A 23,882-nucleotide genomic window follows, 5' to 3' on the forward strand; every position below is an offset into this window, starting at 1 on the left:
TTATAGCTTGCTTCAGGTAAAATTTCAAAAATCTGGAAGGCTGCACAGGTTCTCCCACAGCATAAAGCTGGTCACCCAGGTGAATTAAATAATTACCATCCCAACTCAAAATTGTCTTGCAAAAACCTTAAAGTGCCTAGTAAACGTTCCACTGACGCTGTGTCTTGAGTCAAATAACATTTTACAGTCAGAGCAGTCAGGATTTAGATCATGTATCAGCGCAACATCAGCAGAAATTTGTCTTCAATATTATAAAAGCCCTTAGTAATTCTGAATATCACTTTACACTTTGCACAATGTAGCAAATAGAATTTAGACAGGACTCTCTAAAGCTTTCAGGTCAAGTCTCTTTGCCATCAGTGCAGGTGTTCCTCAGGGATCCATTCTTGGACCTCTTTTAATTCCCCAATAAAAGTAAATATCATCTTTGCATTTTTATGCAGATTACAATACTTTATATCCCATTGGCTGTTCCATTGATCTGGCCATTGCAAATTTCAGTGTTCTTTAGTTACATTTCAGAATAAAATTGACTTTCGGTTGCTCACTTATTCACAAGGTGTCGCCACAGCAGGTAGCTCCGCATGTTTGATCTAACAGATTTTTTATATCCGTTGCCGTTCTCCAAAGCATTGGTGTTGTTTTGCAGCTACACCCTCTGATTTCACTAGCACACCATATATATATATATATATATATATATATATATATATATATAAAACACCCAGCACGCCCCTGTGGGCGGTTTATCCTTCAAGCTCGGGTCCTCTACCAGAGGCCTGGGAGCTTGAGGGTCCTGCGCAGTATCTTAGCTGTTCCCAGGACTGCGCTCTTCTGGACAGAGATCTCCGATGTTATTCCCGGGATCTGCTGGAGCCACTCGCCTAGCTTGGGAGTCACCGCACCTAGTGCTCCGATTACCACGGGGACCACCGTTACCTTCACCCTCCACATCCTCTCGAGCTCTTCTCTGAGCCCTTGGTATTTCTCCAGCTTCTCGTGTTCCTTCTTCCTGATATTGCTGTCATTCGGAACCGCTACATCGATCACTACGGCCGTCTTCTTCTGTTTGTCTACCACCACTATGTCCGGTTGGTTAGCCACCACCATTTTGTCCGTCTGTATCTGGAAGTCCCACAGGATCTTAGCTCGGTCATTCTCCACCACCCTTGGGGGCATCTCCCATTTTGACCTCGGGACTTCCAGGTTATACTCGGCACAGATGTTCCTGTACACTATGCCGGCCACTTGGTTATGGCGTTCCATGTATGCCTTGCCTGCTAGCATCTTGCACCCTGCTGTTATGTGCTGGATTGTCTCTGGGGCATCTTTACACAGCCTGCACCTGGGGTCTTGCCTGGTGTGATAGACCCCAGCCTCTATGGATCTTGTACTCAGAGCTTGTTCTTGTGCTGCCATGATTAGTGCCTCTGTGCTGTCTTTCAGTCCAGCTTTGTCCAGCCACTGGTAGGATTTCTGGATATCAGCCACCTCCTCTATCTGCCGATGGTACATACCGTGCAGGGGCCTGTCCTTCCATGATGGTTCCTCGTCTCCCTCCTCTTTCTTGGGTTTCTGCTGCCTGAGGTATTCACTGAGCACTCGGTCAGTTGGGGCCATCCTCCCAATGTATTCTTGGATGTTCGTTGTCTCATCCTGGACTGTGGTGCTGACACTCACCAGTCCCCGGCCCCCTTCCTTCCGCTTAGCGTACAGCCTCCGGGTGCTGGACTTGGGGTGAAACCCTCCATGCATGGTAAGGAGCTTTCTTGTCTTTATGTCAGTGGCTTCTATCTCCTCCTTTGGCCAGCCTATTACCCCAGCAGGGTACCTGATCACGGGCAGGGCGTACGTGTTGATGGCCCGGATCTTGTTCTTACCATTCAGCTGACTCCTCAGGACTTGCCTGACCCTCTGCAGGTACTTGGTGGTTGCAGCCTTTCTAGCGGCCTCTTCATGGTTCCCATTTGCCTGCGGGATCCCCAGGTACTTGTAACTGTCCTCTATGTCTGCAATGTTGCCTTCTGGTAGTTCAATCCCCTCAGTTCTGACTACCTTCCCTCTCTTTGTTACCATCCGACTACACTTCTCCAGTCCGAACGACATTCCAATGTCATTGCTGTATAGCCTGGTAGTGTGGATCAGTGAATCGATGTCTCGTTCACTCTTGGCATACAGCTTGATGTCATCCATGTACAGGAGGTGGCTGACAACTGCTCCGTTCCGTAGTCGGTATCCGTAGCCAGTCTTGTTAATGATCTCACTGAGGGGGTTCAGGCCTATGCAGAACAGCAGTGGGGACAGAGCATCTCCTTGGTAGATCCCGCACTTGATGGTGACTTGTGCTATGGGCTTGGAGTTGGCCTCTAGTGTTGTGCGCCACATCCCCATTGAGTTCCTGATGAAGGCTCTTAGGGTCCCATTGATCTTGTACAATTCTAGGCATTCCAGTATCCAGCTGTGGGGCATTGAGTCATAGGCCTTCTTGTAATCAATCCAGGCAGTGCACAGGTTGGTCAGTCTGGTCCTGCAGTCTCGGCTGACTGTTCTGTCTACCAGTAGCTGGTGTTTTGCGCCTCTGGTATTCTTGCCAATTCCTTTCTGTGTCCCACTCATGTATTGACCCATGTGCCTGTTCATCTTAGCCGATATGATGCCTGACAGGAGCTTCCATGTAGTACTGAGGCAGGTTATTGGTCGGTAGTTGGAGGGGACCGGTCCCTTCTTGGGGTCCTTGGGGATCAGGACCGTCCGACCTTCGGTTAGCCATTCCGGGTGTCTCTCGTTAACTAGCAGCTGGTTCATTTGTGCTGCCAGACGCTCGTGGAGTGCAGTCAGCTTCTTTAGCCAGTAGGCGTGAACCATGTCGGGCCCTGGTGCTGTCCAACTCTTCATACTGGAGACCCTTTCTTGGATATCTGCCACTGTGATGGTTACTGGACCCTGTTCAGGGAGGTCGCTGTGGTCTGCCCTCAGATCCACTAGCCACTGAGCATTGCCGTTATGGGTTGCGTCCTTCTCCCATATGCTCTTCCAGTATTGCTCTGTCTCCAGCCTTGGTGGTGCTGTTCTCTTATTATTGTTCCCTTGCCACTGAGAGTACACCTTTGCTGGTTCTGTGGAGAACAGCTGGTTTATTCTCCTGCCTTCTATCTCTCTGGTGTACCTCCTCAAGCGGCTGGCCAAGGCTGTGAGTCTTTGCTTGGCAGTTTCCAAGGCCTCAGGTATGGACAGCTTGCTGTATTTCTTATGCACCTTCTTTGTCGCACCTTTCTGCAACTCCGTTAGTTGGCTAACCTCCCTCCGTGCTACTTTGATCTTGGCCTCTAGCCTCCTTCTCCATGGAGGGTGTATATATATATATATATATATATATATATATATGTACACACACACACACACACACACACACACACACACATATATATATATATATATATATATATATCCCTCAGAACAGCAGCTGAGAGGGATAAGGGAGGGATTTGGACAGCGATAGCTAAAATCTATAATGCTGGTGTTGTATTTTACAGGCTGTGTTTGCATTGTGGCATTTCTGCTCTAAACCCATTTGCATCTCTTCCTCTTTGTCTGTGTATGTATGTGTGTGTGCGCTCATATTTGTGTGAAAAAACAAAGAGACAGTGTGACAGAGGCTGGCAGAAATAAGTGTGCTGTGTTTTCAGAAAGCCCTGTTTTTAGACTGTGACATCTGACGAAGGAGGAGGGGATGAACAGATGTACTTTGCTCATGCGTCTGACAGGTGTACCAGAAAGCTCTCTCCCCTCTCCTGACAAGAAAAGCTTGCATTCATTTTTCCAGATCTCCTCTGAGCCGTACTCCTCTCTCCTTCCTTTCCTGTCCCTCAGACACAGACCCACAGTACCTGCAGGTGGGACCTCACTGGTGACTTGAGCAACGTGCCTGGGATCCTATTAAAAAAAGCAACTCAGTGCGCTGTGTTCTCTCAAGTGTAAAGCCTATTTCATTCCCTATGAGCCAAACAGCTTGCAGTCGCTTGACGCTCTGGTGGTTTGTTGCAGATGGAAAATAGAACTGCAGAAGCCTGGGCTTGTTTGTTTTTGCCATTTGGTTGTGATCGAGATACAGTTTGTGGCATGGAGTTGACTTGGCTAAGAACCAAGGCTTTGCACCCTATAAGCTTTTTGTGGACACGCCCAAACTTTGGACAGGCCAAATTTAAGAGTTTTATCAATTTAGGAGTAATTTATGCAGTTTTTTAAAATTTAAAAGCTTACTCTAGCAAAACTTTGTTTCTCCATTTCAAAATTCTCCCAAATGGCTCACAACTGAGAATCAAAGGTTGCATATTTTGGCCTTGGAGTCTTTCAGCTGTACTGATCCAATTTTGGGATGTTTTTCTGGATTTAAACCTCTCTCTGGAAAAAAAAAACAACCTTGGGTTTTATTGTGTATTTAAATGCTCTTTGATAATCACACTTTGTTTGTATTTTGGAAAAGTCATTTGAACAAAACTGCCCAGAAAGTCAATGAAACTTTTTGGTTCAAAAGTACTCTTGACACACACAAAACAAGAAACAAGAGCTGAAGGTAAACATTTATCTGAATGAAGTTTTGCTTAAGGGTGCAAATTCATGTACTGCATTTTCCTATTAAAAACCCCCACTTCATTTCCAGTTTGGTATTGGGTTGCAATTAAACCATCAATGGATCTATCTGTTATCCTCACATTCTGAATAACTTCGCAGCTTCTGGACTGGGACTATCTGACCAGAACATAAATGTGGGATGCAGAGTGAGACCCTGTCCGCATAAAAATGATAAAATAATCGGCAACTGCTGCTGTAAACACGCCAAGTTCTGGTTTCCCACTCCATCACGTTTCAGTCAGCAGTAACTCAACATCTACCAATTCCTCCAACTGGTTGTCGCCTCAGCTGCTTGCCTCAAAGTTCAGATTCATGTAAGTGGGCTACTTGTTTGTTCCCTGTCATTGCTACAATTAACAATTACAATTAATGCTAAACTGCTACATCACTTTTCTCATAAAATTAATATTTTTTTTCTTTTTTTTAAATCCTATTTGTTTATTTATCAGGGCCAGTCAATATTAATGGATATGAGACTATAATATATGATGCAAATAGCCAGATTCTAGCGAAAGTCACCCATATGGAAAAGATATATATAAATCTTATAAAGTTTTTATCTGTCTTGTGTGAAACTTGTATGAAAAGCATACAAGAGTGAAAACAGATATAAGATCCCTTGAAAAATTATATAAATGAAACTTGTATGTTTTGGATACTTACTAAAACAATATATGTAATGAGAAAGTGACACTTTCATGAGTAAATCATATGAGTCTTATATGATTCACTATATGAAGTAGGCCACATCTTATGCAAGTCTTTTATAAGTTTTTACTATTTCTTTTCCATTCGAATAGGTAACATAAAATTATACAAAGCACAACTGAGAGTATATACAACAGGACACATAATAAAATACAATTACAATGATGTATACAGAGGATGTACCATAATGACTCTATTTCCTTTGCCTTAAAAGAAATGAGAAGTTATTCCAATATTTATTTCCCTTTAGTCACAGCACAATTTGTTCAAAAGTAGTTTCACCTGTGACGAATGTCACAATTTCTTTTAGTGATGGCGCCAGTACCAATCCCACTGACAGTCCTTTGGCAGGGCAACCCTATATATAAAACAAAAATACCATGTTTACAAATCTCAGATCTCTAAAGGTGTTTTTAATCAAAATATGGCTGTCTTCAAAAGTGATTCTGTTGTATTGATTATTGTTCGATCTGTTAATGACCAGGTAGTACAACAATCATCAATGTGCTTCATGAAAAGATTCAGACAGAATTGGCTATCAGAAATAATAATTTGCTTGAAATGTAGCCATTTAAATGTTTAAACCGTGTGGCAGGAATTAAAGAGAATAATTTAATTGACGTTAGCTCAATGATTTAAGGGTTAGAACTGGAACATCAGGAAGGTTTTAATCCGGTGGCTGCAGACTCTCTACATGGAGTTTGCATGCTTTCCCTGTGCATGCGTGGGTTGTTCCAGCTTTTTCCCCACAGTCCAAATACATGCTCATTAGCTTAATTGCTAATCCTAAATCAACCGTACATGGTAACCTAACAGCCTAAGATCAATAAGCAGCTGAGAAAATTGATGGATGATTTTCATAAATTGATTCTTCAAATCTGCACAACAATCAACACTAGAGATTGCTAACATATAACCAGTCAAAATCATCATCAGCATACATAAAACAGTACATCTTCAATCTATGAACTTTTTCTCTTGTTTTATAAAGGCAATGACCTGTCAGGAAGTGGGCTTGGATCTGTATAATGTTAAAAATTCCCTTTCTTCCCTGACCTTGATGCAAAGGCTTTGTTCTTTATATATATTTCTACAGAAGGAACTGCAGAATGCCAATTTATTTCTGTGTGTCTAAGTTTTAAGGAGGCGGTACAAAACAGCAGGCTAAATGGACTTTCCTAAAAGAAAATTAAGACCATTAATTTAGTCACAGCTAATACTTTATACTTTGATTAACACAGTGAGAAATCCTTTTAATAAAGACTTCAAATATACCCAAGGCGATACGGAAAACACGAGGAATTTAAATCACAACTGTTCCATGAAGTTTTTGCAAAGCCTTCTTCGGTCCTTGAAGAAATCGAATACAAGCTAAATTCAGCATCCCCAAGACAATGTTAGTCGGATACTCAAGTTAAAACACGGCAAAGGCATTTGTCCATTAATCAAACGTATCTTTCCTTCTCTTCTCTTTATTGATTAATGAAAGATCCAACATGAATGAAATCACAGTACCGGCTCTATCTTTATCATATCTGTCAGTGATGGTAGTGGTGTATCTGCGGCATGGGTTTAATCTTTCCTTTGGAGGCACAGACTCTCGATCAAACAGCAAATCACACTGAGGGCACAGCAGCAGCCCCAAATCCCTGACTTCAACACTGAAAAACGAGGCAAAATATACAGATTCACATGAGATAAGTCTGCAAGCACGAGTGCATGATGGGAATATTTAGTTACTGTGAGGACACAGTAGAGACATTGCTCTGCCCTGGTCTGAATAGCAAACTTTAATCATTATGTGAATCTTGGCTGTCGAACTTGCTGGCAAAATGCCGTTAAAGACATTAAAGGGAGATTCAAACAACCGAGTAAAGGGATTAGTTTCTGAAGGGTAGTCAATGACAAACTGCTCTTCATTAATGGAAATTTCTTGGGTAAATATACATTTTAGAAAAAGTGTGGCTCATTACATTGGCCTAATAGACGTGTCAGATATATATTTTTATAATTTCATCGTGACTAATGTTTTAATTTGACTGGCATTTTGACCTTTCGAGTAACATAATTGTTCCTGTTTCATATTTCAGAGTTGATTGCTTTGCTTTAAATAGCTCGCTGTGTTCTCTTTAAAGAGACCGAATCAGTCCAATTATTTTAAAAGCATATTTCATATGGCCATCAGAGCTTACAATGTGCAGCACATCCTTGATGCATTTATTCTTTTTAAAAGTGGAATTAGAAAGAAATTAAAAGCAAAGTGTATCCGCCATCATGGCTTTGGAAGACTGATGCCTGGGTTGTGGCAACCGCTGCGATCCGAAAATGGCTGTGAAAAGCAAATCTGCATAGGCAAACACAAGCAGAGAACACAGACACACACACCGAGTCTGTCTCTCTCTTGAACAGACAAACACGATGATTCTTATTTCTCTCACAGGGAGAAGTCCAGGTGCTGTAACCTTTTGCTGCTAGTCCTGTCAGAGTGAAAAACCCAGCTGTGTGCTGGGAATGACATACTGCAAATAGGCCTTCAGCTTCTTATTGGCATTCAGCGAGCCCAACACTTCTCTTTTTCTCTTTCTCGATCTCTGTGTCCCCGACTCTCCTCTCTCTCACACACACACACACACCTACAGATCCACTTCCCCGCTTGTCACTGTGCATAATGATAAGCCCATCCAGAGCACCATCTTGTGGACATCTCCAACTCTGGTGGTTGTCTAAAACGTCCCTTTTGATTACATTCAATTAAGCAACTGACTAATCAGCTTCAATCAAACGTCTCCGGGTGCTCTTTCTTTAATGGCACAATAGGAGTACCTCAAGAAAAGCAAAAGCTTGTTTAATTTTAACTTTAACACATACCATCATTAGCACTGTCTTTCACAGGGTTCACCGAGACAGACGGAGACGAGGTCTTACATAAATAGATGGTTTTAAAGTTTTAAAGTTACATCAAAGGAATAAGTTTTCAAGCAAGAGCAGAACTCTGCAGGACTTTTTGCATGACTAGCAGCACTAAACGTGACTAACAACACACTGTGCCATGACAAACAGAGCTCTGGTCCTCTCACCCACAGATCCAGCTACCCCCCACCAGTGCATATAAATTTAAAAAAAAAAATCCAATGAGTGTACGTATGTGTGCGCTGCTATGATCTCTGTCCCCAGGGTGTGTAGCGGCGCAAACCCCACTGCCTGTGCTCTGGTGCAGCCATCTGGATCACAGTGGGAAGCACCTGCTCGCAGGCTAACACTTTAACACTGCATCTGCTATGCTCCCCTCGCCAATCATTTCCACCTGAAAACCTTTTCCTCTGTATTAGGAATAAATGTTTTCCCCCAAAAGGCATCAAGTGAATGGATTTCAGAGCAAATGTGTCCTACTTGTTAAGCTTTTCCCCAGATTTTGCTGTCACTTTAATTCAGTTGAAGAAAAAAGGGAGAAGACTTCCTGCTCCTACTCAGTTTTACAAATATAATTCTTTAAAGCTGACCTTAATCGATACTTCTAGATAGAAAGTGGATCAAAATAATTAGCATAATATGAAAGGGGTCAATCATGGTGCCAATTCGTTCACTGTGACCAGTCTTGCTTTTAGGGAGGTAGCTGTATTGATCAGAGGCCTATATCATATCAAACAACTAGCTATGAAAACAGTGAAGACTGAAGTTGCTAAAAAAGACATATTTTACCCAGTAGAGACCAAAACAAGAATTAAAACCAGTGAATTGTAATGTTATTGTCATTTCCATGTGAAAACAAGAACAAGTCATTGTTCAAAACCTTGCCATATCAACTCAAGAAGTGAGGTCAGTATTTAGAGCTTCTTTCTGTTGCCCCCATGTGGCCAAAAATCTCATTGCAACCTTTTCCAAATACTTCCACTCTTATCTATTCATTTCAACTCAATTCTATTTTATTCATTTTGTTTTTTAAATCAAATCACAAAAGCAGTCAAGGCACTCAAGGCACTTTATAAAGCCCCTACAATATTACAATGACAAAACAACAATCACACAACCTTCTTTGGGCAAGGACTTGGTGACAGTGGGAAGAAAAAACTCCTTTTTAATAGGAAGAAACCTTTGGCAGAACCAGGCTCGTGGAGGGGCAGCCATCTCCTGCCATCAGCTGAGATGGCTGGGAGCTACCCAACTTCATCATAGGTAGTGAAAGCCATCACTCAGGCCAGTATTTCTATCATGTCATCTTCACCTTGAAAATCTAATCTGCCAGGTTATTTATGTCAACACAGCCAAGTGCAGATTTGTTTACCAGCCTCACTTGTGCTCTTACCTCACCCCAAATTTATTGACCAACTAACTCAGTCAGAGGTTGCCACCGAGACAAGCAATCAGCTTGGTGCTCGTACACCCGTGACCTCTGATGTCAAGTTGCTACAGCGGGATGCAGCAGCAGAATACTGATAACGGCTCTCTGCTTGCAGGTGGAGGCAAAAAATCTATAATTCATTTTCAGCTGCCCTTCTGATAGAAATGACGGTGTGAGGCCAACAAATAGAGTTTGTACATTATTAGCTGATGAAATCGCACAGGCGCCAAACAACATAATGCAGTCCACAGAAACAGCAAAACCCAGCTTGATACGACTTGACAAAAATATCACTGTATTCTTTCACTGCAGAACGTTTGGAAAATAAGTAACGGACCGGTGTGTTTGCCTTAGTGGCATGTAGCAATGAGATTGCAATTGCAGCTAACTGATTCTCTCCAGGTGTGTACCTAGGTTGCCAGTAATACCTCTTTACCACCGATGTTCTGCCAGTTCCTAATCTAGAATCAATTTCATGTTTTTCCACCTAACAATATCTGGTGCTGGTGCCAACACAGCATCAGAACTACTATGGGTTTCCAGAAGTTGAGCAATAATTTCCACTCAGTAATATTAGGTTATAAATTCTAATGGCACTATAACTGGCTTGGATGGATGGATGGATGGATGGATGGATGGATGGTTTTAATATATCAAAAGCATACGTAATGCTACCAGTTCATTTTTATAAGTATAGTTTGGTCCATATGAAAGTCAAATCAATAGAAGTCAACAAGTTGTCATGCTAATATAAATTTAATCAAGTACTGGTAGGAGTTAGAAGTTACTGAAATACCTGCAAGCACACATGGGAATACAGTATATAAGGGAGGAAATTGAGTTTGTAGTTCAAACAAACTTAAAAGTTAATATTTGGTTTGGTAACCTTTATTCTCCAACACAGCCTGAACTCTTTTAAGGCAAGCTTTTCTGTAATTTCTTGAAGTAATCTTCAGGAATAGTTCTTTGGGATTTTTGAAGGACAATCCAAAATTCTTTGAATGTTGGCTGCCTTTTGTTCTGTTCTGTCAAGATGATCCCAGACTGCTTCAATGATGGTGAGGTCCAAGCTCCAAAGCAAAAACTCTGAAAGACGTTCAGAAACCCTGGAGTACTGCTCAAGACCATTTTACAAACAGTTACAAGAAAATCTGGCTGCCTAGAACCAAAACATCAAGAAATAATCAGAAAAGTCTCCAGATTCTTCCACAGTACTGTATTTCTTAAAAGTTTGAAAATTAAAACTAAAGGACTATAGGGAATGCAAGTTTTGATAATGTACATCACTCTCACCTTCCAACGTGAGATAAAATAAAACTTTCGAATTGGTTTTTTCAGTTTTTCATCTAATTCGATATAAGATATAAAAATGTTTTTCAAGGGCAGCAAAAGCACAAATATTCTTATTGTTAGGTCATTCTAAACGAATAAAAACGCATAGGCCTTACTCGCACTGGAGCACTAAATTTGGCAGGTCACATTTTATATAAGAACCACTCGTACCGAAACTCAGAGGCGAGCATTTCCATCTTCACAAATAGAAGTCACAGTGATCTCCTCTGTGTCTTCATTTGTTTTAAATGAGACACCAAAACATGTCAAAGGGGGGTGAAACCTTGAACTACAAAGAAAAACAAAAATCAAAGAGGGCAGGATGAAATTCGTGTAGTTGGGAGAATTCTTTTGAAAAGTTTATTGAAAAATGACTACAAGGTACACAAAGAGTTTTAAAGAGAATCGGTTAATGAAAAGATGAGTCATCTGACATATCAACACTTTATTTTGTTTCATTTAACTTATTGTTCGTGCCATATATAACATTACAGTTTGAATCTGCTCTAACGTAAGCATTTTCTGAGAATCAATAATGACAATAACGTGTATAAGTCTAAAAGATATTAATAAAATACACAAAGGTGCATAATCTGAAAGAACGTTACAATTGACAGTGTTCAACTCTGTAATTGGATTTGATTTCTTTGTGCACATAATATGCAAAAACCTTGAGTTGCACATGAGATTTCACTCCCATATCAATGCAGCAGGTTCTTGGCAGCTCATCTGTAGTCCTCATTTCGAAGAGAAATGACAAAATGCTGTGAGAGCATATTCAGTCCATCATCTTTGTTCGTGGTAATCACTTATTTTTATACCATTATAGCTGAGAGAAGAGTTGAGCGGCATTGTCGATATTTACAGATTCCTTTGGTGGCTCTCTGACAACCTAAGAAATTTAAAAGTATATATGTTGATAGCAATAGAATTGTTTTAAAAACACAGGTAAAAGAATGTTAAAAGTCCGTGATTTCCTCCTTTACCTGTATTTGTTTCTTTGGTTCAGGAGCGACTGACTTTGAAATGCTCTTAACATCCCTCTGGACTTCTGTGAAGATTTGATTTAGACGCTCCACTTTCTCCTTTTTCACTGTATTGATCTGTGATACCGCAATCATGTTAGAGCAGATGCAACAAACACCACGAACAAGGGAGGATACATAATACATGTACAAAAACAAAACCCAATAAGCCAAAAAAAAACAAAACCGGGAGTAAGAGATGAAAGAGATCTTACATGTTTGAGTGTTGTTGTGACGGGTTTCACTTTGGTCTTGTTCTTCAAGTGCTTGTTTGCCACTTGAAAGACGTTCTTCTGTTTTTTCCCCTTTTGTTTATTCTTTGCCATTTCACCTGTGGAAAGAACGGCAATCAGCATGGATGCATTTGTGGAAATTATTTACTTTCTCTATCATGTTCTTCCTCCAGTGATTCCCTGTGTTTGTCTGGCAGTCTCTGCGCTGATCACACACTCACAGATTCATAGATTTCTCCTGATTCTAGACGTGCCTGGAAAGCCACCTGATTATCAACACCTCTTTTTACCCCAAAAAGCTCAGTTATGGCCATGGGCCTTAAAACAGTGGTCAAAAAGGTGTAGATGATATCAGAAAATGCTGTAAGTCAAATGAAAACGCACTAATTCAGTCAAGTTTTATAGTGTTATAACTTTTTATATTAACATTTTCCTGCACAACCTGCTCAAAAAACAAAAAAAGCCCTCTCAGTACACAGAGGGCTGATGTTGGAGTTTGATTTATAAACTACATAAATTCACAAATTCTTCCTGCCCAGTGAAGGTGACACACACAACTGCAGATTCTACAAGAGGCATAATAAGCAATAAACACAGCACAACTGAAATCTGCAAAAGGTAAAGACTACAGCAAAAGTATAACCTCCAGGGGGGAAAATATATTGCTTTGTCATTTACATTTTTTTATTTTAACCTTATTTGGGGACAATGATTTCACCCAATTTAACTGGTGAGTCTGTACATGCAGATTTCATGGTCTGGTGAAAAATGGAATCAAAGTGGATAAGGAGTCATAATGTGGCTGAAGAGCTGGGTGAAAAAAAACAAGCATATCTGTAGCTAAAGGCCTTTGCTGATATTATATGTGTTTTATTTATTTGTTGTTTTTTGTTTTACTTTTCTGGTAGCATATTTAGCCTTCATTTTTGACAGGACAGTAGAGTAAGGCGGTGGTATCGACTTGAGCATGGGCCCCCACAGTAGCATTTCAGCATTTGTATCACCTGCTCAAACCATCTCTTCATATATTCAGACTCTGGGAGGCAGCCAGAATACCTGAAGTAAACCTGCAGGCACATGCTAAGGAGAGGGGAACCAGCTTTATGCTGTGAGGCTACAGAGCTAACCACTACATTACCCAGTCGCTCCAACCTCATCCTTTTTATTGCCTGCACTTCTGGATATACAGCTTATCTGAGTTTGAGTCACGGGGGCAGCAATCTAAGCAGAGAAGCCCAAGCCACCTCTTCCAGCTCATTCTAGGGGGACACCTAGTCCCTCCCAAGCCAGGTGACAGCTACAGCCTCCACAGTGAGTCCTGGGTCTCCCCCATGTCCAAAACATCTCGCCTAGGAGGCATCCAGGAGGTATCCAAGTCAGATGCCGGAATGACTTTAATCAACCTATTATCTGGGTCTCTGGTGGAAATATGGAACTGCAAAATCTTTATCTTGTGTACATGGGCACAAACTAGCACGTTTGAGACCAGCCAGGGAAAAAACAAAGATCTTGCTCAGGAACATAAAAACGCTTCCATTTAGCTGGGCTCGGGACTGGCACTGGGAGTGCACTAGTCTGTGACCTGTGGTAACGTTATAGGAATTTCCAAAGAAACGGTAAAGCTTAAAGACTAAAATTTATCATCAGTGTGTTGCATTTACACGGAAGGACAGCAAATAGACAACGTGAGAGGGAGACATTGTAAAAACCTGATACACATACAGCAGTGCATAGAAAAGAGTTAAGACAAACAGCCAAGTAGAATACCATCAGAAATATAATAATAACAATAATAATAATATGTATTACGGTCTTTAACGACATGTAATAATATTTCAGGCAAACTGAAATCCAGTGCGGTAACCAGCTAGTTAGCTGAGTGCCTCACATGTTAGCCTGTGTTATAGTACACATAACGACGATGAAACTAAGCGACTTATTTGAGGTTATTTATGTTGGTATAACAGTTCGTAAGTGTACGGCTGTAAGATGTTTATACGCCACTTACCGAACTTCTTCGAAGAGTGGCGTTAAAATCCTCGTGCTACTTGAAAACACCACCGTGCCTTCTTGGTGACGTCATTTGACTGCGACAGAAACGTAACGTTAACGCCCCTGTCACCTGTTTCGAGAGAGTAGCTGACTTTCTTTCTAGGACAAATGAGATAAACGATTATTTAATTTCTTTATATTGTACTGTGAATTAGATAACTAATTCACAGAAACTAAACTTATATATTTATACTCACACCACCATAACTTGTTTTTGCCTGAGATGCATTTCTTCTTTTTTGCTCGCTTTTAGGAACTCCACAGCAGAATATCGGCATCCCCCGTCACACCAACCCACTGCATGTTCTACATGTCTTCTCTAAGATCTTCCTCTTTTCCTCCTGCTGGTAGCTCCATCTTTCAATATATCCGTATTCTGATTAAAAAAAAAAAAAAAAACATCGCAGCCTTGCTTTTTTTTTTACCTAATCTGTCCCTCTGATGTACTCATTTCCCATTCTGGTCATTCCCAATGAAACTTTTAACATCTCAGTTTCCGCCTCCTGTCTTTTTGTTAGTCCCGCCATCTCCAAACCATACATCATAGCAGGTCTCACTACCATCTTGTAAATCTTCCCTTCACTCTTGGTGCTATACTGCTGTCACAAATCACCCCTGACCCTCGTCTCCAACCGCTTCATCCCGCCTGCACGCCCTTCTTCACGTCTCTTGTGCAGTGACCATTTTTTATTTTGGTTTGTGCAGTCTATTATTATGTCCTCTTGCACAGTCGCGTTTTCGTTTTTTCCTTTGGACCAGTTCATACGCACCTGTTCATTATCGGTGAATACTGTCTCATTTGACTTTGATTTGTAGGCTAAATATTTATATGTATTATAGTCTGAAATAATAATAGAGCAAACTGGCCTTTAGTCCCTGTTTTGCGCCTTGATGAACTGTGCATATCAGATATATGTCCTATCATTTCTTGCTCCTGAGGCAGAAGGAGCGAGATAATCAGTGAAGCAGAGGTTAAGCCAGTCGCCCCAACCACTGAGCAAACTCATCAGTTCGTTTTAAAGCTTCACGGATCAAGTCCCTGTACCGGTAACACGTTGCTGTGCTGCCTGGGAAGCAACAGCAGGTGGCACCATAATACCATCGCAGCGCTTATCATTACCTGCATGTTTTTTGTTTTTTTGTTGTTGGGTTTTTTTTTTCTGAAAAACCTTATTATGTCATTGTACTCTGAGTTGCAACGGGAAAGCAAGCGTTTATTGAAGATTATGAAGGAAGACGTAACCCCCCCCCCATCATCACTGACAGCCATCATGCAAATCATGCAGCAAATTGACCTATTAGTTTTTACTTTGTTTTTTATGAAAATCTTACCAGACAAGCTCTAAAGTTCATATTCCAGACCCCCACCCCCATTTCACACGCGATTTAACGATTGCTTTGTGCGTTTGCAGACATTTGTACTAACTGGTGTTTGCGACAACTTTTTGTGTAATTATTCGAAATCCATCTACCTCTCTATCGATATCTGGTGATTGTTTGCGCGTTACTGCCGCAATATCTCCACTGTCATGACTGTAGTCCACTGTCCGTCTGAATGTGTCACTGGGCTACGTGTCTTCTTCACTTCCTCACATGACAGACGCGTAAAATCCGTTAGATGAAAGGTGAGCACGCGCTCGTCGCGCTCGAGAGATAGGCTATTAAAGCTTCATAGCTGCTGGCCGATGAAACGTTTAAACCACCGCAGATTCAGTGAGAGAGAGAAAGACAGAGAGAGCGAGAGAGAGAGAGAGAGATCCATTGATCCGACGTGTTGCAGCGTTGCGGTGCATCTAAACTCCTCCCGGGCTGCCGGACGGACACGCCGCACACTGGGACCCTATATAAGCTCTGCAGCTGTCAGGTGGAGGACACTAGCTGCTCTGCACTGGGGAACAAGTCGCTTTAGCTTTAGGGGATTACAGCTCTGCCTGCTCGCTCATACATCCAAACTGTCACCATGTCTTGGGGATACAAACCAAACAATGGTGAGCCGCTGATTGCACTATATATATATATATATATATATATATATATATATATATATATATATATATATATATATATATATATATATATATATATTACCAGTCCTACCAGCAAGCGGGCTGCTAAATGAACGAAGGACAGTGCATTCACGGATCACTGCGGAGATTTTTAAATTTTAAAAGAATATATTTATAGATTGATATTAAATACAATGTTATTATTATTATGTAATTTCCAGGACCTCAGAAATGGGTTGAAAATTTCCCTATTGCCGATGGAGTCCGTCAGTCTCCTATTGACATCGTACCGGGCCAAGCATCATATGACGCGGGGCTGAAGCCGCTCACCCTGAAGTACGACCCGTCCACCTGCCTCGATATTCTCAACAACGGGCACTCCGTCCAAGTGACCTTCGCGGACGACACCGACAGCTCAAGTGAGTGTTAAAACTACCCGCACTAATAAATTTACAACCGTCCAGGTACTGATTGAGATTTCTCGGAGAAACACATTCTCTTACATTCATATTACTCACAGTAACCGAGAAGCTATAAGATTCTTGGATCCAGGTTTGCGGACAATAAAAATCCGGCTCCTGAGGATGATTTATACAATGCAGTCATCTGCACAGCTGCCACAGACTCAAGCTTTAGACTAGAAAGACATTAATACTGTGCTTATAATATAGATGCGCCCCAGATTCCTTAACACCACGCCATTAGCGATGGCACAGATTTTATGTTGTTTTTGAAAAATGAAATATGTCGTTTTTACAATGAATACATTTGCTTAAGGTGCAGAGGTCTCGTTGAAAAGGCAAGCACAAAGCGCGATTGAATTGGTAATCTAACCCTTGGTAAACCTTTCCCACGCCAGCTCTGCTAACAGTGAGGTCAAAAGCACAAAAAAAGGGAAGGTTACTCATACATGAGCTTTGTTAATTATTAATGTCCCCATGTGTGCACAGAAACAGTTACTATGAAATTAATGCTAATATCTTTCTCTTTCAGTAAAACATTATTTGTTTGTTTATTTATTTTATGTGTGTTTCCATTCTGGTCATATTAAAACTTTTAAAAGATAAACAAAACATAAAAAAGGACATGTCCTCCACTTTTGTTTAGGATTCCTTAGGATTTCAGAGTGATGAGTGTTTTCTTTTGTTTTTCTTTAGTAGCTCTGATAGGGGATAATCGAGACTATGGTTGCATAATCAACTTAATCACAGGGATAAAATCTCTACTGCTCACACAAAGTGGTTTCTTATGTTTTCTTAGAATCTTACTGTACCTGTTTTAGGCCCGGCACTTCTAAGAAAGGTGTCTGTGTAACACATTCATGTTATACTCCACTAATTCTTCATTTTTCATGTAGACACAGATTACTTTTTTATCATTCAAGACCAATAGCTGCCAAATAAATATCCTGTTTTGGGAGGCTCCATATGATGTTGCACCAGAAATAGAACAATATACAGGATTAATTGCTGCTGTTTGAACTACTTTGTATTCTTTAAATAGATACATTACACAACAGTGGAAAGAGGTCTGGTGTTTACAATACCTGGACATTACTTTGAACTGAATATCTCTAGCTGGGTTTACACAACAGGAACTGAGACTGCTTCCATGGAAGTGTGTCACAGTCACAGTGTCTACATGTGTGTATCACATCTTATTCCATTTCCTTTTGTTCGCAAATACAGCGCTTTTGAAGTGTTTTTCCTGCAGGTCAGATCTTTTTATGTCAGTGCTGAACAGTGAAGCACTTTTATCCACATTCTGCCATTTTTCTCTCTTTCTGCAGGTTTAACGGATGGACCAATCTCAGGGTTATACAGACTCAAGCAGTTTCATTTCCACTGGGGAGCTTCTGATAGCAAGGGATCTGAACATACTGTGGCTGGGACCAAATATCCCGCCGAGGTAGGGAATCTCTGGATCATTATGATAATACCAAGATAGCTGATTAATGTTGACGTACAGCAACAAAGAGATTGGGGCTGGGGGGGGGGAGAGAGACAAATTAGAGGCCATTAAAATTTGTCTAAAACAGAAATCTCATTGGTTGAATTAAAAAGGATCGAAGAAGAAAGGCCGCCTGGGAGGAAAATATGAGCAATTAGGGAGCTGGCCTCTTTTCCCATCATGTTTGGCAGCATGTGTGGTTGCAATTTGATGTGTTTTGCCACAAATAGTTGCCTTTTCCTTATCTACTGTTTGCTCACCCAGCCATTGCTTAACCTCAAAGAAGCATATGATTACACTCCCTAAACAGAACTTTAATTGCGTGCGGGGGGGGGGGGGGGGGGGGGGGGCATTTAGAGACTCCAGGCCTGTTAATCCATGATTTAGGTGGTTTGGTCAAATACTATCCATGGACACTAGCTAGCTAGCTGGCTAATTAACCAAGCTATGCAGCGGAAGGAGGCTGTTGAAAAAAGTGAATCCCCTTATGGCAGAGTGACGTGATGTTTTTTGTATGTATCCGTGTTTGTTGGCGCAGAAATAAATAGTATAGATGTACTTTTTAATGATGTAATGCAAGATTATTATTAGTTTGCTACTTTCCTTGCAGACCTCTTGGGGTCACTGGACCTCATCTCGAGTATTATTGCCTTAATTTTCCCAACATCTGCTTTACGTTATCAAAAATAGAAATAATTAAACTATTGTTTCATCTACAGTTTAGGAATAAAGTTTCCTGTAAGGATTTTTTTTTAATGTAAATATAATTTTATTTCTAGCTTCATCTGGTGCATTGGAACACCAAATATACAAGTTTCAGCGAGGCTGCTAGCAAGCCCGATGGACTCGCTGTGGTTGGAGTTTTCCTGAAGGTGAGCAGAAATGATTAAAGTATCATTATATGCAGTATTACAATAAAACATGATAAACATTTAACCGCAGTGCATCATTTGTTCTTTTTCAGATTGGTGGTGAAAATCCAAATCTCCAGAAGCTTCTTGATGCCTTTGACACCATCAAGTCCAAAGTGTGTTTCTGTAAAAATAAGAGATTTTTTTTTTTTGATTTGTTTCCTGATAGTTTTCTTACAATGTTCTTCTCTCCCTGTGTTTTTTAAAGGGCAAGCAGACCTCTTTTGAAAATTTCGACCCCTCTACTTTGCTCCCTGGTTGCCTAGACTACTGGACTTATGATGGCTCTCTGACCACACCCCCTCTGTATGAGAGCGTTACCTGGATTGTCTGCAAAGAACCAATCAGCACCAGCTCTGCACAGGTATGTTTGCTGCAAACAGAGCCCATTCAGCTACAGCAGAAGGATTGGCTTTATGCCCACGGTCTAGAATAGCTCTGTCTGCAAATCCTCTCTTGTACTACAATCTAAATAAAGGGCTTAATTGTTCAGATTAACTGTGGGGTGAAACAAGAAGAAGAAACCTCTGTAGCAGACAGAAATGCAATACAGCAGACACTTGGCCAACTGGGGCAATGAGTAAGAACAAGAGTTCACACAGATGCTAGGCGCTTTACCACAGCGTTATCACCATGTGGGCAGTCAACAGGAAATATTCATCCCGCAAATGCAGCACATTTTGTAGGTGAAACACTATTACTGTGTTGTGTTTGTAATTTCAGCTACCTAAACACATCTTACCTAGATTTATGCTTATTTGTAAAATTACAGCTGATGCTATCACTGAAATGAGTATTTGCCTCTTAACCACCCATTCCTCTAAACTAACAGCCCCCCGGCTGGTTTGTCCCAGTGAATGGAGCCTTGAGTCCATGTGAAGGTTAAGTCTTCGTGGTCACGTGATTATTTCACGGTGGTGAGAATGTATCTCAGGGGTAAACATATGAGTTGTGTGGATATAACCTTCATATGAAGGGTTATATATAGCTGGTTCTGCAGATAATAACACAGAACTTATTTATCAGCTAATTATAAGAGGGTGCACCCACCAGATGAAATGGTTTGTCTTAGTAGTGAAGAAACACACTGTGTTCATTATCCTATGTTAATAAATCAAAAGCAATCATATGTTACTATGACGTAACCACTCACTTGGTTTTTTTTTTAGTCTCATGTTCATACAAAATATTTTAGCCAAGAGCTGAGATTGATTATGCCCCTCTCACATATGTACTGCATGAAAGCTAATGCCTGTAGCTTTTAGCTTAGCTTAGACCAAGTATTGGCAATCGATTTTTCCAAGGGACCACTTGAGAAACTGGGACTGTTGTGAAGGGTTGAACCAAAAGGCTGAATTCAGTTCTGCTCAGTATTAGTTTAATCACTTTATAAGCTCATTTGTGCAGCCGTCCACAACTGTCCCAGTTTCTCATGTGGCCCTTTGGGAAAATGGCACAAGCAAGCCCAGGCTCCACCAGTCAAGCTGACCATTCAACCTTTTACACAATAGCCAAAATCACTTCTTTTTACCAAGGGGTGCAAAAGATGTATTTATATTCATGCATACTTTATATTTTATTCTGGTAGTCAATATTTATTTTGAAAGACATTACTGAAAACTGCTCTTTCTTTGTTTTTGCTGGCTTGACTTGACCAGGTAGCAGCTAATATATGCTTAGTACAAAGACAAGATGCTGTAGCATTGACCCCTCTTTTATGAAAAACCCACCAAACATTTTAATTTTTAAGCATCTCATGTGCTCAAATGGGGAATTTGTGTTGTATGTGTTACCTCAGGCTTCTGCTCTATGCTAAGCCAAGCTGACAACAGCTGGCTGTAGCATCACATTTATACTTTCAAACATGGGAATGCTATAAAGTTTCTCATGTCATGTAACTAGGAGCAAGGAAGTAAATAAGCATATAAGAAATGTCAACAATAACATAACTGCTAAGCTCAGTTCCCCAGTGAAAAGCTCTCAGTGACTGAGCAGGGGGAAGCCAGTGTTTTGTGAGTGACAGTCACTGCAGGAATGATTAACGCTACGACCGTCGTCTCCTTTTTCACAGATGGCCAAATTCCGCACCCTGCTCTTCTCCGCCGATGGGGCGGCTCAGGACTGCATGGTGGACAACTACCGCCCACCCCAGCCAATCAAGGGTCGCACCGTCCGTGCTTCCTTCAAGTAGTAACCCCTCCCCCTGTTGTGACCTTTTCTGCCCTCTTGCCCTTTCCCTTCCCCTCCCCTTCAGCCTGACACCCAGAAATACCCCTCTTGTAGTAAGCCGCGAAGCACACATATCTCTCTCAATCCAGTTTCAGAAGGATGTTAAATTTCTGTGGCCCATGGCTTTCCGTGCTCGACAGTCTAACTGTGAAATGGAGCACTAGAAGGATTTGGATCTCTGTTTCTATATGCAGAACAAGCAAGCATAATTGATTTTAAAGGACAAACATTTAACAGTGGTTGCAACATATTTACAAGGCTTCTACATTTGCTCTTGCTGTTTTTTAGAAGCATTACACAAGAATGTGCAGGTCTCTTTTTATTTTACCCTCAGAAAGCCACAAGGGTGAAAAATGAAGATGAATTACTATCGAAATGGTGCTCTTCCTTTAGCAGGAAGCAGAAAGGACAAGCTAGTTTCAGCATGGCAAAGGGAGGAAATGTGAGGAGCATGAGGTGCACATACAAGACCTGGCACACAGGACCGTGCTGCTCCTGGTCTGTCTGTAATCTCTGACAGACTGCCAGCCTCTGCATCACAGCGGCTTAGTGTGACGATGCAGCCTCCTCCATCACATCCTATTGACTCAGAAAAATCACCCTCTGGCACAAATACACACACATCACTGGCGCAGTCTCTGCAGACATGATGCCCATAACTCTGACCTGCTTATCAATCTGAATTGTAGAACAGCATGCAGCAACAAAGGGCACGACAGCACAAAGCTGCTAGGGTCGGCTAAATTGAACACCATAGCAGTGATTTATTTCTCTGCTTTTACATCCAGCTCTGCAAGTCTTTCATGTCTGTGTCATCCCAAGATGTGTGAGTTTTTTGAGCCTGAGAGCTTATGCAAAATGAGTCTTTACTGATTCCTAAATTTATATTTATAACCAAAAAGCCTCTTTCCTCTTGATGCCCTCATAACACCGCAATAGACAAATATATTGCTTCTTTTAAAAATGAAATGAAATCCCCTTGTGTGTATTTTTCATTCTTTTTTTAAATTTTATTTCTTCAATTCTCATTGTGTAGAGTGCTAATGCTTAAAACGCACAGTAATGTTCGGTCGTCCTGTGGGCAATGTCACAGTGGCAAACGCACAACGCCAAGGAAGAAATTATCCTAAAGCCAAGAAAGAGGAAAACCTGCCAACAGACAAGACTATAGTGTCAGCCTGGGGGTCAAGCCCTGTGTAGGAGAACAACTAGCAAACGGGTATTTATTCTCAAAAGCCTCCTTTAGACCAGTGTACATTTCTGAAGCACTGCAGATGTTTGACTAAGCCAGAAAAGAGATGCCAGAAAGATTGTAATTACTGTAGGAAAACAAGCCTTATGCCAATAATTTGTAGGGCCTTCCTGGAAGTTTGTGCTATTACCATTCTATTTTGGAAGTGGATATTTTAATAGTGAAATAAATGTATATTTACAACTTAAATGTGCTTTTTGATTTGTGTGTTTATTTATTTCATCATTATTAATGTTAATGTCTCTTCTTATTCACTCATGCAGCATAGGCTAGCAACATGACAGCTAATATCATAATTGTGAACATGCAGCTTTAGTGAACTTTGCTGTTTATACAAATGGAAAGCAATGTGTGACGGCAAAAACTGAGATTTAATCAAACTCCCTACATATGTGCAATACGCAGTGTAAAGTGTGCAAGTGTTAAATTAAGTATTCTATCTAACACATCAAGCTTCAGGCTAAAATCCTACCTGAAGAAAAATCACCAAATTTATTCAGTAACAGCAGCAAAACTTTGATCCCCAAAAAAAGAACAGGGGTTTTCATGAACAGGAGACTCTTGAAAGACATTTGAAATACAAAATCATCAAACTACTGTTTACTCTCAGACCTACAAATTCTTCCCTGCAGATCTGCTAAAATTTGATATGCTATATTTTCCTACCTCTGTTCTGTTTTTACACCAGATACTGCCTGTTTTTTTTTTTAAATCAAGACTTAAAAACCCAACAAAGAACCACATCATACTAAATAATGAGAAATAAAGATATGTAGTCAGTCAAAGGTACACCCTCTTTACTTTTGAGGGTTTATGTATTATGACATAATAAAAAGTCATTGGTCCTTTACCAGATGAGCTATAGTATATGATGTATGACACTGTGAATTTAGTGAACATTAAGCCAAAATGCAAATTGCTTCCACTGGAAATAAGAATTCTTAATTAAAAGAGTAAAGAGAAGTCAGCTGCTGCAAATCAAAAGCATCTCATTAACTTGATTAAATGGTTGGCAAATGTGAGCTCATCGACAAAAGCAGACGTTTTGTCATTTTGCTGGTGTGAAGCATTCAGTTGTGTCAGCACAACGCCAAAGAGGAAAGACGTCTGCAATGATCTTACAGAAACAGTTACTGCTGCCTGTAAATCTGGGAAGGGTTACAAAGCCATTTCTAAACAATCTGAAATCCATCATTCTACAGTGAAAAAGTTT

The 23,882-nt window shown here is 40.8% G+C and overlaps 2 protein-coding genes across 3 annotated transcripts; one reads left to right on the top strand and one right to left on the bottom strand.

Annotated features, from left to right (window-relative positions):
• Positions 1–11,441: 11,441 nt before the first annotated feature.
• On the bottom strand, positions 11,442–16,030 carry rbis (ribosomal biogenesis factor). 2 transcript variants are annotated; one of them, XM_086306627.1, is made up of 6 exons: positions 15,794–16,030; positions 14,519–14,697; positions 14,278–14,420; positions 12,252–12,367; positions 11,998–12,114; positions 11,442–11,903 (listed from the first exon to the last, which is right to left on the bottom strand). In XM_086306627.1, the coding sequence occupies exons 4-6, from the start codon at positions 12,360–12,362 to the stop codon at positions 11,835–11,837; spliced, it is 297 nt and encodes a 98-aa protein (XP_086162753.1). In that variant the 5' UTR covers positions 12,363–12,367; positions 14,278–14,420; positions 14,519–14,697; positions 15,794–16,030; the 3' UTR covers positions 11,442–11,834. The 2 variants fall into 2 exon arrangements, with proteins under 2 accessions (XP_086162753.1, XP_086162754.1); XM_086306628.1 differs by lacking the exon at positions 15,794–16,030 and having other exon boundaries at positions 14,278–14,416; positions 14,519–14,991.
• LOC147322200 (carbonic anhydrase 1-like) lies at positions 16,025–22,858 on the top strand. The gene is made up of 7 exons (XM_086306626.1): positions 16,025–16,309; positions 16,549–16,746; positions 18,117–18,235; positions 19,057–19,149; positions 19,242–19,304; positions 19,397–19,552; positions 21,260–22,858. The coding sequence occupies exons 1-7, from the start codon at positions 16,282–16,284 to the stop codon at positions 21,377–21,379; spliced, it is 777 nt and encodes a 258-aa protein (XP_086162752.1). The 5' UTR covers positions 16,025–16,281; the 3' UTR covers positions 21,380–22,858.
• The last annotated feature ends 1,024 nt before the right edge of the window (positions 22,859–23,882 follow it).

This window comes from Aulonocara sp. 'chitande type north' Nkhata Bay, linkage group LG9, assembly GCF_057382095.1.
Source record: "Aulonocara sp. 'chitande type north' Nkhata Bay isolate Kocher_YH1m ecotype deep benthic linkage group LG9, A_spYH_male_GT1.1, whole genome shotgun sequence".
Taxonomy (NCBI): Eukaryota; Metazoa; Chordata; class Actinopteri; order Cichliformes; family Cichlidae; genus Aulonocara; species Aulonocara sp. 'chitande type north' Nkhata Bay.

What these genes read in the sequence shown, in the direction of transcription:
- rbis (XM_086306627.1), bottom strand. Translation starts at nt 12,362, where the DNA reads ATGGCAAAGAATAAACAAAAGGGGAAAAAACAGAAGAACGTCTTTCAA. An exon ending in TCACAACAACACTCAAACAT is followed by an intron (nt 12,115 to 12,251) that starts GTAAGATCTCTT and finishes GCGGTATCACAG; the next exon opens with ATCAATACAGTGAAAAAGGA. An exon ending in AACCAAAGAAACAAATACAG is followed by an intron (nt 11,904 to 11,997) that starts GTAAAGGAGGAA and finishes TAAATTTCTTAG; the next exon opens with GTTGTCAGAGAGCCACCAAA.
- LOC147322200 (XM_086306626.1), top strand. Translation starts at nt 16,282, where the DNA reads ATGTCTTGGGGATACAAACCAAACAATG. An exon ending in GGACCAAATATCCCGCCGAG is followed by an intron (nt 18,236 to 19,056) that starts GTAGGGAATCTC and finishes TTTTATTTCTAG; the next exon opens with CTTCATCTGGTGCATTGGAA. An exon ending in TTGACACCATCAAGTCCAAA is followed by an intron (nt 19,305 to 19,396) that starts GTGTGTTTCTGT and finishes TGTTTTTTAAAG; the next exon opens with GGCAAGCAGACCTCTTTTGA.